The sequence below is a fragment of the Sorex araneus genome, chromosome 5 (assembly GCF_027595985.1).
Source record: "Sorex araneus isolate mSorAra2 chromosome 5, mSorAra2.pri, whole genome shotgun sequence".
In the NCBI taxonomy this organism is placed as follows: Eukaryota; Metazoa; Chordata; class Mammalia; order Eulipotyphla; family Soricidae; genus Sorex; species Sorex araneus.
The window spans coordinates 42,876,731-42,891,559 of record NC_073306.1 but is presented as its reverse complement, the minus strand read 5'-3'; the positions used below and the strand labels follow the sequence as shown (position 1 = coordinate 42,891,559).

The 14,829-nt window shown below is 56.8% G+C and overlaps 1 protein-coding gene across 3 annotated transcripts in view; it reads left to right on the top strand.

Annotated features, from left to right (window-relative positions):
* The window catches only part of ZNF362 (zinc finger protein 362), a 36,334-nt gene that overhangs the window by 13,778 nt on the left and 7,727 nt on the right, over positions 1-14,829 (top strand). For all 3 annotated transcript variants that reach the window (XM_055138532.1, XM_055138531.1, XM_055138530.1), the window contains 4 exons: positions 4,277-4,340; positions 4,479-4,725; positions 8,089-8,410; positions 9,007-9,231. In XM_055138532.1, coding sequence (XP_054994507.1) covers positions 4,278-4,340; positions 4,479-4,725; positions 8,089-8,410; positions 9,007-9,231 — 857 coding nt within the window. In that variant the 5' untranslated portion in view covers position 4,277. The remainder of the gene's footprint in view (positions 1-4,276; positions 4,341-4,478; positions 4,726-8,088; positions 8,411-9,006; positions 9,232-14,829) is intronic.

The window sequence follows — 14,829 nt, the reverse complement described above, 5'->3', positions numbered from 1 at the left end:
AGCTTCTCCCTTCTGGGCCTCGACAGGCCGCTGGGCTGGCTTCCCCCCATTCCTGAAGCATCCCTGCCTCCCCGGGACCTTCAGCCACACCTCCCTGGGGACCCCTCACCCACGCCTCCCTGGGGACCTCTCTCTCAAGCCTCCCTGACACCCCCTCACCCATGCCTTCTCGGGGACCCTCACCCATCCCTCCCTAAACATCCCTCACCCACGCCTAACCAAGACCCCCCACCCACGCCTCCCTAAGACCCCTCACCTACACCTCCCCGGGACCCTCACCCACGCCTCCCCAAGACCCCTCAGTTACACCTCCCCAAGACCCCTCACCTACACCTCCCCGGGACCCTCACCCACGCCTCCCCAGGGTCCTCACCCACACCTCCTGGGGTCACCCATGCCTCCTGGGAGAACCCCCACACCATGCACGCTTTCCATCTCTCTCATGCCCAAGGCTCTGGGCTGCTTGTCCCTTCCCTTACCTCAGGGACAGGAGGGTCTCACCTGCCCATGACCCCCCGGCAGGCGAAGGCGGAGCCAAGCTGTGACCCGGGAGTCCTGGGCCCGGCAGGGGGGAGGGAGGCCGTGACGCGTGGGGCACAGCGGGGATCCCCAGACGCTGGCTGGTGGCACACCTGAGCCGGGAGGAGAGAGGGGACGTGCTGTGCATTGGGGGTTTCTGGGGTGCTCTGTCAGAGGTGGGCTGGCCAGGGGAGGTGCCTGTCTCGGGATGACAGGCCCAGCCTCGGCCTGTGGACTCTGAGCAGGTCGCACGTGGCTGCCGGAGGGCCGAGACTGGGGATCAGGGGTGCACTGGGTGGACGCTGGGACCTCGGAGGTGGCTGATATTGACCATCCCCCCACCCCAGGGACCAGGGGCTCCATGGGAAGATGAGGCATCTGGCGGGGCCACAAACCTGGGGGGCCAGAGGCGTGAGGGGACTGGACAGGGCCTGTCACTTGGCTGCTGGGGGCTTCTGGGGGCGCCAAGTAGAGCTCAGAGCAGGTGCTCTTTCCCGCAGCCACTGGCACTCCAGCTCCGTGGCCTCCCTAGCCAAGGCAGCCCCCAGCCCCTCATGGCCGCAGGGTCCAGCACTGGCCCTTACTGTGGCACAGAGGCTGGATCCAGAGTGGATGAGGGGTGGTGACGGGCCTCAGGCTGCTGCCTTCAGGGGCCTGCAGTCATCCCCCATCCCGCTTCCCTGCCTGGCTGCTGTCAGCCCGTGTGCCCGGGCTCTGATCTGGGGCCTGAGGACTAGCTCGCCCTCTCCACCCTCCCGCGCCCCTGCCTCGCCCCCCTCTGTCCTCGGGCTCCTCCCTCTCACCTTCCACCCTCAGGGTCAGTGCTCCCCCAGCAGCACCCTTGATACCTTCTCACCGCCCCTGCACCCTCACACTATGCACCATGCCTGCTGCCACCTCCCCACTCTCCAGCCTGCTCCCGGGGGGGCTGCTCACCCTTCCAGTGCTGGGAAGGCCCTGTGAACCCCTGAGATTCTCCTTTCTGCACACCTCTCGCCTTGTCCCCCGTGTCTTGTGGGTGTCGGGTTTGCACAGTTTTCTTGGGGCTCCTGTGAGACACTCCCAGTATACCCCGGCAGTGTGCCTGACACACACTAGGATGCAACAGATGTCCCCCCCGCACACACACACACCCCAGACTTCCCTGCCTCGGAAACACGGAGGGTATACATACATTCAGCCCCATCCCCCACTAACGCATGACATTAGTTAGACGAGCCAGAGAGAAGGGCCGGGAGATGGCACAGCGTGAGGAACTCGCCTGGAGGTGGGAGGCCCTGGGTTCCATCCCAGCACTGAGGAAATACAGGGAAGACCGGCTAGAGCAGAGTGGTCAGACCTGGTTCCCTTGACACCCTGGGGTGGTGTCAAGGGAACCAGGGCAGAACCAGAGTGAGGGCACTGTCCCAGCACTGAGAACCCCAGGGACACCACTTCGCCCTAGCGCCCGAGCCAGGTGGGGCTTGGAGAAGCCTGAACTCAGCATTGAACCGGAGCAGAGAACAGCTCGCCCCAGTGCGAGGATTGGCTGGAGCGGGGAGAGGCAGAGTGGCCTATTTCACCCTGTTTTACAAAGCAGGGAAACTGAGACTCAGAGAGCTAGGCCCCGCCCCTATTCTCCCCCCCACCCCCATTGCAGCACAGCTTTCCTTCCTGTTTCACCCACGTGACCCCGTCCATACCTTCTTTCTGGTGGGCACAGCAGTGGGGCAGGAGGGTCAGCGCTGTGTGGGGGTGTCTTTAAAACAATTCCAATGGTCATTCCATCACACGTCCCTTCTGGCATGGAGTCCGTGCTGTCCATCACCTTTGGGGCTGGTGCAGGAATACCGAGATGAATGAGACAGGTGTAGCCAGGTCCCAGGCTGCTCCGAGGAGCGCCTCAGCTTCCCTGCTGGCCCCAAGTCTGGAGACCTCGCCCCCTGGCTTTAGAACTAGCCCCCCCCCCCCCGTCCCTAGTGGACATCAGCAGGCTGGGGACAGGTCCCAAGGCTACTGGGTGAGCAGGTGCCCATCAGTGGCCAGGCCGTCCTAAGGCAGGGCAGGGCATTCCTGGCCTCATTCTGTACAGGGGACTGAGGAGCTGGACTCTCAAGACAGGCAGACTCAAGTGGGCGTCTCCCCTTGCGTCCTGTGGAACCCTGACTAAGGCACTTCACCTCTCTGAACTTCAGACTTTTAGTAGCCTTGTGCCTGACAGAGGGCAGGACTCACTGCTCACTTTATATTAGGGTTTTTCCAAGAAGAGAGAAGCCCCAGGGGTCTGGAGCAGTCCCTAGAAGTCCTGGCAGGAAGTGCTGCTGGTGCGGGGTTCGAGAGTAGGAGTGTGGGCAGAAGCAGGCTGGGTAGAGGAAGGCTGCGTGGCCACAGAGGGGATACTCTGACACCCAGGCCACCCCCACGGGGCATGAGAGGCGGGGACTTTGTGTGAAGGAGCCAGTCCATTTGCACATGGATATCTGTTCAGCGAAGAACTGAGGTGCACTAAACAGATTCCCCAGAGGAACCCCAATGGCGCCAGTCGAATGGCAGTCTCTCTCCTGGCACCCTAGCCCAGGTCTTCCCCAAGCTCTCCACACAAATAGGGTGAGACGACCCCCCTGTGCGTGCCTGTCTATCCGTAGGGATGACTCATATATAAAGTGTCCTAAGATGTGGAGATGAGGCTATATTTATTTGAGGGTCTTTCCTGAGACCCTCTGCCTGTAATTTAAGTGGGGGCTTCTCAGATCTGGAGGGTCAGAGCGAGCGGCTGAAGGTACCTAATTTTAGCCTTGCCCGCCAGCATGCGCGATTTCATTTCGGCAACAGTACCGGTCAAGTGGCTGGTTGGTAATTTCCCGAAGAGAGAGACGGCAGACTTGGGAGGGAGCGAGGCTCCATATACCGCAGCCTGGCAGAGCAGGGTGTGAGTTGCCTCTTGACTTACTCTAGTGTCACAGGAAGCCTGGAACCAGCAGGAAGACCAAACGAAATTGCTCTGAATGCCCGGCCTTCACCGGGCCCTGATTGAAAAGCCCTTCTACCCACTCAGGCCTGCCGTGGACTGTGCCAGGAGTGAGGGCTCTGGAGAAACTGATGCACAGGACAACTTGAGCCCCCAGCTGCTCCAGGACCTGCCAGCCTCACCCCGCCCCGGCCCCACCCCCCCTCTCTAATACTTGTCCTTGTAGGTAACACTTGGATTCACTTTGTTCTGGGATAACTTCCAGAGGCAGGGGCCTTGGGTCTCTGAGAGTCGTCCTGCCGGGAGCCCTTGGGAAAGGCTGAACCTGGTGACCAGGCTGCCCCGGGTTTGATGGGGATGCTGGCACAAGGAGGAGGTGGGGTCAGAGATGGGCTTTGGCTCTGTGCCACTTTCAGAGTCGGCCCAGGACCCCTCGGTCTGTCTTAGGTCTGGAGTTGGGCTTTGGAACTTGTGTGTGGAACCCATGAGTGTATGGGGTGGGTTGCAGCTTCAGGTCCGGCTAGGAGTGAGGATTGCAGAAGTCAAGGGGATGGGGCTGGCCTGGAGACTGTAGGTGACCTTTGCCCTCTGGAGCCCCCTGAGGGAATAGGTGAATTCCAGACTTTTCCATCTGGAGAAGTGGTGGTTCCTGGGCCTGGGAGGAGGCCAGCGTTGCTGGGGTGAGGGTCCCCTCCCCAGGGCAGGGACCCGGGACACTGACTCAGACCAGAGTGGAGCGGCTATCTGGCACTCACCCGCTAGCCAGTGGGGAGAACCCCCTTCCCTGTGACAGTCGCTCTCTCCCCGCAGGATGGCCGAGCCTCGATTTAACAACCCCTACTTCTGGCCCCCTCCTCCCACCATGCCCAGCCAGGTAAGACTTGCGCAGTCTTGCTTTGTTTCCCCCCATGTCCCTAGCTTGGACTCGGGGTTGCGGGTGAGTGGGCTGGGGGTCCGTAAAGGAGCTTGGCGCCCCGCCCCAGCCCTCTCCATCCTTGTGTCACTCTGGCAGCTAGACAACCTGGTTCTGATTAACAAGATCAAGGAGCAGCTGATGGCGGAGAAGATACGGCCGCCTCACCTGCCGCCCACGTCGGCCTCCTCTCAGCAGCCACTGCTGGTGCCGCCAGCGCCGGCCGAAAGCAGCCAAGCCGTCATGTCTCTGCCCAAACTGCAGCAGGTGCCAGGGCTGCACCCGCAGGCCGTGCCGCAGCCCGATGTGGCGCTACACGCACGACCAGCCACCAGCACCGTCGCAGGTAGGCCGGGGGGCGGGGCCCGGGGCGGGGTCAAGAGCGGTCCAGGGGCGTGGCCAGGAGGGCGGATCGGGGCGGAGTTATAAGGGCGGATCCGGGGGCGGAGTCAGGAACGGTCCGAGAGCGTGGCCATGAAGGCGGCTCTAAGGCGGGGTTAGGGGCGAGGCGGGGTCATAAGGGCGGTTCCGGGGGCGGAGTCAGGGGCGGCCCGAGAGCTTGACCATGAGGGCGGCTCTAAGGCGGGGTTAGGGGCGGAGCCGGGGCGGGGCGGGCTCATAAGAGCGGTTCTGGGGGCGGAGTCAGGAGCAGTCCGGGGCGGAGTCAGGAGGGTGGATGGAGCGGGGTCAGGAGGACGGGGCCGGGGCCGGGGCGGGACTTGCAAGAGCCAAGGTCCCCCTGTACTGGGAGGATCCACTTCCTAATCGCGACGGGAGTGGGCGTCTGACGGCCTCCGTGTCTGGGGCTGGCGAGGTGGGTGCGGTGGGTGGGGGTCTGCCCCTGCTGGTTGGGGCGGGACCGGCGCGTGCAGAAAGCGGGAGCAGCACCGCGTGTGCGGGGAGCGGCAGGGGGCGCGAGGATGAGAACCCCGCGGCCGCGGGCTCCCGCGGGACACTGTGTGTGCCCCGCAGGGTCCACTCGCAGGCCGTCTCGGCAGGCAGGAGCAGTGGGTCCAGCCAGGCGGAGTCTCCGGTCAGGCCGAGGCGGAGGGGGCAAGGGCCCCGGCGCCTGTGCGCCCCTTCTGCTGAGGCCTGAGGAGGCAGATGGGGAAGGATCCTGCGGACCACATTTCCCTCCAAACACGGAGCACTGGGAAGCCCTGGGAGGTTCTTCGGGTGGGATGAAAAATGCTCCGATTTGGGCCTAGCTGCCAGGTGGAGACTGGCCCCCGGGGGGCGAGCCCCGCGGAGCAGTGTGTCTGCGGGAGGGCACGCTGGCACTGCAGGACACGCAGTGGGAAAGAAGAGTGGCCAAGTGCGCAGGGCTGGGGTAAGGAGTGGCAAGGGGGAGATCTCCACGTGCTGGCAGAGAGTTGGAGTCAGAGGAGGAGGTGCAGGGTGAGACGCGAGCTCGTCTTGGGTAGGTTGAGGTGAGCTGGCACGTCCTGGGCCCGGGCTCTCAGTGCCCTCTGTGGAGTCTGGCAGACAGGCTTTCTCTGGAAGCTTCTGCACCTGGGCCTTTGTTCACCAGCCCAGCCTCCAGCATGGTCTCTCTGCCTCTCCCCCTCCCAGCGAGCCAAGAATTACAGGGCCCAGAGAGCCTCCCCCAGGCCCTAGCCACACTGCACAATCCCCCATTATGATTTTATTAAATTTATTTTTTCATTATGGAAGTAATATTTAAAAAAGCAATATAAGCATATTATGGGAAATTTGGAAAGAAAGAGAAACTGAGAAAAATTGCGTGTAATCCTTAGCTCCTAACCCAGCACTGAGAGAGCCTTTTGGCTCATTTCCTTCCCTTTCTGTGTTTTTTGTTTGGTTTTTAATATGTGTGTATATTTTGCTGAGCTTGTGGTAGTACAGTATCTATGACTTTAACTTGCTTTTCATACTTGCCATTTGGTCATAAATGTATTTAGAGCATTTTTTTTTTATTGCAAAGGTGGTACATAGTCATTATAGTCACTTAGCAACTGCACACAAGCTGAAAGGAGGAAAAAGTATCCTAGTCCTACTGTTCTTTACATTTCTGTTTTTTTCTATATTTTATTTATTTATTTTTGTATATGAGCCATACCCAGGTGGTGCTCAGGGCTTACTCCTGGCTCTGCGCTCAGGGATCACTCCCAGCAGTGCTCAAGGGACCGTATGTGTTATCAGGGACAGAGCTGCAGTCGGCTGAATGCAAGACAAGCACCTTACCCACTGTACTCTCCCGCCCCTATATAGGTATTTATTCATTTATTTAATCTTAATCACAGATTAAAAAATTCAAATATTATAGAAGCAGATAAACAAGGTATGAAACAATCTCTCTTTTTTTTTTTTGCTCCCTCCCCAAAACAATCACCTTTTGTCAATAGTTTCTCTTCCTCAGGAAAGGGAACTGCAGGTTAGTTTGGGATGTCCCTTCTCAGATCCTGCCAGCGTCCACACACATACTGCCCACAGGTGCCTAAGTGGGTAAATGGCTTAAAGAGATGGGTTCATGCCAGGCGTGATGACTGCTTTTTGGCCAACACTGTATTTTGCCATTCTGCTGATACCACTGCACCACATTTGTTTGTGCGACATCTTTGCATAACCCTCTGAGGACGGCCAGTCATGTCGTTTTCTCTTGCCTGGAGCTTCTACGGAAGGTCATGTACACACAGCGTTGGTGCAACATGTCTTTAAGGGCAGTGTCTAGAAGCAGACTGACCCGATGGGAAATTGGGTGCATTTAAAACTGTAATGGGTCTTGGCAGCCAGCCTTCCACTAGGCTGATGAATGTCTACACGGCAGGCTGCGCGGCTCTGCACATTGTCGATCTCAGGGCAGAGTTTTGGCTTCTCTTTTTAGGAAAAAACGGAATTCAGCCACATGAGAGAGATGCCATTTTTATCTTTTGGCTAACCTAACCCCAAGTTGAAAATATTTCTGGTCCTCCCTCCACCCTTTTTCCCTTGGAGCAGGGCACACCCAAGCATAGGTTTCTTCTACCTCTGCGCTTGGGGGTCATTTGGTGGTGCGTGGGGGACCACTGGGTGGTGCTGGCTGGGAAACGCACCCTGATCTCCTACATGTAAAGCAGGAGCTCATTCCGTGGAGTGCGCTCTCTCTCTCTCTCTCTCTCTCTCTCTCTCTCTCTCTCTCTCGTTCTCTCTCTCTCTCTCTCTCTCTCTCTCTCTCTCTCTCTCTCTCTCTTTCTCTCTCTGTCTCCTTGTTTTCGGAAGAGTAACTTTCATGACAGATGTAAAAGAAAAATTTCAAAGAATCAGAAAGTATAGGTAAGCCCCATTAAGAGTAGTTTTAGTTACTCTCAATTTTGCCATCAGTATCACATTTTGATACATCTACTTTTTTTTTTTAAGCAAACATGAACTTTTCAACGGACAGGTCATGCTCAGGAAATTGATGACAATATTGCCTGTGCCAATTGCATCTGCCGGTGGGAGGCACTCAGCAGGGAACATCCTTGCTGCCTTGGTTCCTGTTTGGGGGTTTGAGTGGCTTCCACAGTGGCTCTGGGAGCCAACTCAGCGTAGCCCTGGGACAGCTAGACCTTCGTAGGCCGTCTTACATGTTCTCCAGTCCCTCGCTCAGTGACTGCTCCTGGGGTAGAGGTGGTGCGGGAAGACAGGGCAGTGGGTCAGAGTTCCCCACTGGGAGGCTGGGCCCCTCTGTGGCTGCCCCTCACCCTGCTCCCACCCCGTGTCTTCACAGGTCTGGGGCTGTCCTCCCGGACGCCTGCAGTGAGCACGTCCGAGTCGAGCACGGGCACGGGCACCAGCACCCCGTCCACACCCACCACCACCAGCCAGAGCCGCCTCATCGCCTCGTCCCCCACCCTCATCTCAGGGATCACCAGCCCCCCCCTCCTGGACTCCATCAAGACAATCCAGGGCCACGGCCTGCTTGGCCCCCCCAAGTCCGAGCGCGGCCGCAAAAAGATCAAGGCGGAAAACCCCGGGGGCCCGCCTGTCCTCGTAGTCCCCTACCCCATCCTGGCCTCGGGTGAAACTGCCAAGGAGGGCAAGACATACAGGTGAGGGTCTCGGCCAGCCAAAGGGGATCTGGGTGGCGCTGACTGGCTGCTCTGGGTGTCGGAGCGGGAGAGAGGGGCCTGGGGAATGAGGGAGCATGGGAACCCCCACCCCATCCCCCATCAGAGTTGGGGTGCTGAGGGCCGTCCCCTTCCCAGCCTGGGCTGGCAGGAGCCTGCTCTCTTCAAGTCATGTTCTCAGCCCTCAACATTGAAATCATCCGGAGAACCTCCCCGCCCCGCCCCCCCCCATGCCAGCCCCAGGGCTGCCCACTCTAGACACTCCCATTGAATTTGCTGAGGGCAGGGGTGTGTGTGCGCTGGGAGTCAGTTCCGGGCCTTTCTTGAAAGCCATCCTGCTCCCCCACACTGGACCGTGCAGAGGGTGGGTGTGGGCGCCCCTCTCCTGAGCCCTGGCTGTGCCCTGGGCAAACCCTCCCCAGAGGAGAGGCGTGACTCTCCCAGGGGTGCCATGCCCTCTGCCATCTCCCAGGAAAATGCTGGCCCAGGGTAGGGCCCGTGGGGTTGGTGTCCCCCTCCCCCAAGGTATGCCGGCAGGAAGTGGGGGTTCCTGGCTGTGACCTGCCTCTTGCCCGCAGGTGTAAGGTCTGCCCGCTGACCTTCTTCACCAAGTCCGAGATGCAGATCCACTCCAAGTCGCACACAGAGGCCAAGCCCCACAAGTGCCCGCACTGCTCCAAGTCCTTTGCCAACGCCTCCTACCTGGCCCAGCACCTGCGCATCCACCTGGGCGTCAAGCCCTACCACTGCTCCTACTGTGATAAGTCCTTCCGACAGCTCTCCCACCTCCAGCAGCACACCAGGTGAGTGCCCCACGCCCGCCCAAGACGGGTGAGCGCCTCAGCTCAGTGCTCTCGGCCCACAGGGTCCAGACCAGATGCCTCTTCTGGGGCCTCCAGGGCCTTTTTCGATCTGACCTCTGTGGATCCTCTGTCCACTGCTCTCACATCTGTCCACTCTTCCTCTGGACAGGTCTCCTTCCTCTGCCCAGTCCTTCACCCCGTTTCTCAGCCCTTCTGTCCAGCTCCTGGCCAGCTTCCTCCAGGAAGCCCTCCTTGGCCCCTGAGCGTGTTCTCCAGCCACCCCGAGAGTCCCCGTCACAGCTCCTGAGGCCTTCCTGAGCTTGCCCGGCCATCCCCCGGGCCAAAAGCCACCCGTCTTCCCCCTGTACGGGGAGCTCTGGAAGGCTGTGCTGGTCTCCACGCCCATAGCCCTCCCACTCCCCGTGTGTGGCACATAATAAGCACTTGGGCACTGGCTTTATGTTTGTGGAATAAATAGAAATAGCTTCTAGCGGCTCGATGAGTCATCCATGCAGCAGATATTGGCAGCGTCCCTGCTGGGGAGCAGATGGGGCGCGGTTGGCACAGCAGACGCCAGTGCCTGCCCGCACGGGGCCCGCAGTCTAGCCGCGGGCGAGAGGCAGAGATACGCTACCAGAACTTCACTCCAGGGAAAGACGAGGTTTTGCAGGGACTACAGGCGTCCAAAGGACTAAGCTCACCAAACGGGAAGACACAGGCATTGTATGTCTGGAAGACAAACCAGAGGGCACCACGATTGTGAGTATCTCTTTAGAGGGGAGAAATGGGGCGGTTTTCTCTGCAGACAGTTCTCTTATCTCGAGGCTTCGCTGTCTGAAGGCCGCTTGCAGCACTGTCAGCGTCAGGGACAACGTTGTTTGCTGTGGTGTTTGTCACTTACAGAAGGCACAGAAGTTTCGTCCCTCTGGGGACTCACACCAGACAGAGGGGCCCTATTTCTCTCTAAGGCCTTGTGTTCTTTTTTTCTCTTGTCACCCCCCTGCCCTCCAGGGCACACTGCCTGTGCTGTCTGGCTCCCTGCCGCAGGCCTGGGTAGCAGCAGGTTGGCGGGTGGGAATACGGCCGTCTCGCCTTGGCCCGGCCGCTGAAGGCCCAGGCCTGACTCCAGAAGCCTGACTCAGCGATTTCCCGATTTTGTCTCGCCTTTGATTTCCATGGCCAGTTTTACATACGGACGTGGATAACTTGGTGTCGATGCGTGTGCAGTGTCTTTTTAGCTGTGTGATTAATAAAACTAGAGCACATGAGGGCCACGGGGAGATTGTACAGTGGGTAGGGTGTTTGCCATGCACATGGCTGACCCGAGCTCGATCCCTGGCACCTCATATGGTCCCCTAAGCCTGCCAGGAGTGACCTCTGAGTGCAGAGCCAGGAGTAAGCCCTGAGCATCACCAGGTACGGTTCCAAAACAAAAACAAACACCCCGCCCCCACCCCCAAACAGCAACAAAACTGGAATACAAGATGCTAAGACTTGAGACTTAACTTTGTAAGGAAACGTTTGAAAGTTCCTGGGTCATTGTGTTAAGTGTGCATGTTATCACATTATCTATCATCAAGAATGGAGACACATCCCCACTGCTGCTGCCCCTTCTCGTGTCAGGTTTGCCGTGTAGCTGGACCAGCCGGGGTGCCTGTGTCCACCCCAGAGGAGGCTGCGCGCCCACGGAGCAGGCCAGAAAGGCCTCATCCCCAGATCAGTACTGCCCTTGCGTCTTACCATCAGGCTCTCCATGCCTCGTTAGGCAAAACACGTCTTTAAATGTGACATTTCTGGCATGGTCATGGTTACAAATTTGATTTGCCCATTTGTATCCTATTAGGAATGAGGACAGATTCTTCATGAGCCTATGTTTCGCCTTCGTGGTGATGAAAAGACAGGGTCTTAGTGAAAGCCCTACAGTGTTTTGGTTTGTGGGTGTATAAGTGTGTTTATTTCTGGGCCCAACAGTGCTCAGGGATTACTCCTGGCGCTGTGCTCAGGAGTCACTCCTGGCGGGGCTCGAGGAGTCATATGGGGGTGCTTCAGACCTGGGCCAGCTTCATGCGGGCAAGCACACATCTCTCTGGCCACCTAGAATGTATTTTAGCAATTGTTCTGAGTAGCCAAGACCAATTACATGTACTCTCTTTCTTTTTTTCAATGAAACTAGTATTTTTTTTTTCTTTTTGGGTCACACCCGGCGATGCACAGGGGTCACTCCTGGCTCTGCACTCAGGAATTACCCCTGGCAGTGCTCGGGGGACCATACGGGATGCTGGGAATCGAACCTGGGTCGGCCTCGTGCAAGGCAAACGCCCTACCCGCTGTGCTATTGCTCCAGCCCCTGAAACTAGTATTTTTAAAATTCACTGGATTATGTCTGTTTAGCTTGCATAGTAATCTTCCCCCAGATTTTGAGGGGCTAATAGGAGCCAAGCACCATTTAAGGGATATTTTATTTCAGTGTGTCAAATATAACCTCCTAAATTGCGGATTAGAGATCAAGGAAAAATAGGTTTCCCCCCACTTGCTTTTTTAGTGTCTCTGGGCCATATCCAGCAGTGCTCAAGGACCGTGCGATGCCGGGGGGTTGAACCCAGGGCTCCCACACTGCAAAGCTCCAGCCCTTTGAGCTCTCTTTCCAGCCCCTCATCAACCTCTTAGAAGATAGAATGTCAACCGCAGATAAATCCTTTATCCAGTCACAGATGACAATTCCTGTTTTGGAAATCTTGGGCTAATCAACTTTGCAAAGTTCCCTACTTCTCCTTCTTCTTCTTCTTCTTCTTCCTTTTTTAAATTCCATTTTCATAAAGTTCTTCACAATAATAGATTACATTCAGTATTCCAATCCCAATCCCCCCACTATTACACCTTCCCACCATTATTTCGAATTATCCCACCACCACTCAAGCCTGCCCAACGAGCAGATGCTAGATAATCTATTTTGTATTCCTCGTTACGAATAGCATGAGATATTGCGCGGCTGTGAAAGCAGCTGTGCGCTCCTGGAATTCTAAAATTTTAAATAATTAGGGTCCGGAAAAATCTCTGCCGTGAGCAGCTCGGTTCTGAGATTCATTTGAGAGTCTCTGGATCATGGCCGTTTACACACTTAGATGGCACCCAGGGGCATTTGGGTGCCATTTAAGTTGCCTGACTTTTTTTTTTTTTTCCTCACTTTCCTGACAATGCACAGGGGTCACTCCTAGCTCTGCATTCAGGAATTACCCCTGGCGGTGCTCAGGGGACCATATGGGATGCAGGGAATTGAACCACGGTCGGCCGCATGCAAGGCAAACGCCCTACCCGCTGTGCTATCACTCTAGCCCCTGCCTGACTTCTTGACTCAGACTTTTTGTCCGCTTTGTATTTTGGGCCACGCCTGGCAGTGCTCAGGGGCTCTTTCCAGTTTGGTGGGGTGGGGGTGACTCCCCGCAGTGCTCGGGGGACTCCATGGTGCCAGGGACTGGAGGGCCTCTGGCATGCAGAGCCTGTGCTGTCTGCCTTTGTCCGTCTCCCCGGCCGTGCCCGAGGGCAGCATTGGCCGTGGTGATGGCTTCCCCCGAAGCCAGTTCCCTCTCGTCCATTCTCCAGTGTAAGGAACCAAGTGCTGTGGCTCGAGAGCTATGGGCTCTCGAAGTGTGTCCAGGAGACTTGAGTCCTGCCCTGCGGCTGGAAGCAGAGGCCTCCGGGCAGGTGTGAGGGGACTCGGCCCTCCTGGTAACGCAGGTAGCTCTGAATTGACACACGGTTCTCACCGCCTGTGTCAGGTTGCAGTGCTGTGCACGGTCTGTTTTTTGGCCCGGGAATACGCTCTGGGCCCACCCGTCTTCTGATTTCTTTCTCAGAGGGTGAGTCATGATCGTCACTAATCAGAACAGCTCCACTAGGAAAAAAAAAAAAAACATCTTGAAGGTGTTTCTTTGTTGGGTATTATTGTGCTACTCTTTGACATGAAATAAGTTATTGGGTTTTTTCCCCTCTATGTTAAAAATACATGCATAGATATTTATAATATATATAATTATATGTGGTATAATTATATATGATATCACTATATATTTATATACATTGTATATAATTACGCATATAAAATTAACTCAGGGAGATGAGCTTCTCTTTCGATTTGCCAGCTTTCTTTGTGTTTTGTTTGTTTCTGTTTTGGAACCACACCTAGTGATGCTTAGGGGCTACTCCTGGCTCTGTGCTCAGGGGTCATTTTTGCCAACTTTCTTTCTATTGTTTTGTTTTGTTTTGTTTTTTGTTTCTGGATCACACTGACTGTGATCAGAGTTTACTCCTGGCTCTGTGCTCAGGGAACCTTTTGGCCGACCCCTGTGTTCCGGCAGCCAGGTGGACAGTTGCCCTGGCACCCTGCTGTTCCGCAGGGCGGGAAGAAGGGCCAGCCCTGTGCGGGGCAGCAGGCAGGGTGGAGAAGGCACAAGGCAGGTCAGTGTGCTGGTGAGTCTGGACCCCTTGGCACACCTGGCTCAGGTAGAGGTGGCTCTGGGCATGGCCAGCAGAGTGGTCAGAATCCAGACCCGGAAGGTCCCCCTGGTCAGTGAGAAGGGCCACGGCTGGTAAGGAAAGCCCTGGAGAGTGGGCCCTTCCATGGCAGCCCAGCAGCTGCCTTCAGTGGGTAGGGCCGGGCTCTGTGGGGTGGCTAGGGCCAGGGCCGGGCTCTGTGGGGTGGCTAGGGCCAGGGCCGGGCTCTGTGGGGTGGCTAGGGCCAGGGCCGGGCTCTGTGGGGTGGCTAGGGCCAGGGCCGGCCGGGCTCCATGTGGTCTCGGGCTCTCTCACAGGACAGAGCAGTTGGGGTTTGCCTGTTGAGCTGTGTGGTGCATGTTCTGCATGTGCCTTTCTTCTCCTGGTGTGTATCAGGGTGTGTGTGTGTGTGTGTGCTGCTCCTGAGGGCGCACCCTGAGGGGACAGGGGATCGTGTCTGGGTTTCTCCCATCTGGTGATAGAGGTAACGTCAAAGACTGACCCCAGAGCCAGAGAGGAGGTACGCTTGCCTTGTACACGGCAGTGGAAGTGAGACCAGAGCCCAGAGCATCCAGGAGCACCTCGCGCCTCAGAGGGAGCATGGGGCTGGGGATCTCAGGCTGCAGGAAAGCACAAGTCTTTGCTGTATGTGTGTACCTGTGTGTGCATGAATGTTTGTGTGTGAATGCGTGTGCGTGTGTGTGTATCTGTGTGTGCTTCCACATAGATGACAAATAACAGTATGCTGCGTGCATGCGCTTGTGTATTGCATTGTGTGCTTGTGTTTGTACACTGCTTAGACGGCATGTGCTTGTTTGTGCTTACTTGTACTTGTGGGTGTGCTTGTGTGTGCAGTGTGTTTTGTGCTTTTGTGTGTACTTAAGTGTGCTTATGTGTGCGTGCTTGTGTCCATGCTTATGTGTGCTTATGTGTGCGTATGTCTACATGCTTGTATGTGGGCTTGTGTGTACTTACGTGTGCTTGTGTGTGTGTGCTTATGTGTACTTATGCATGCTTGTATATGTGCTTGTGGGTGTGTACTTATGTGTGCTTATGTGTGAGTGCTTGTGTGTGTGCTTGTGTGTGTTTACGTGTTACTTGTGTGTG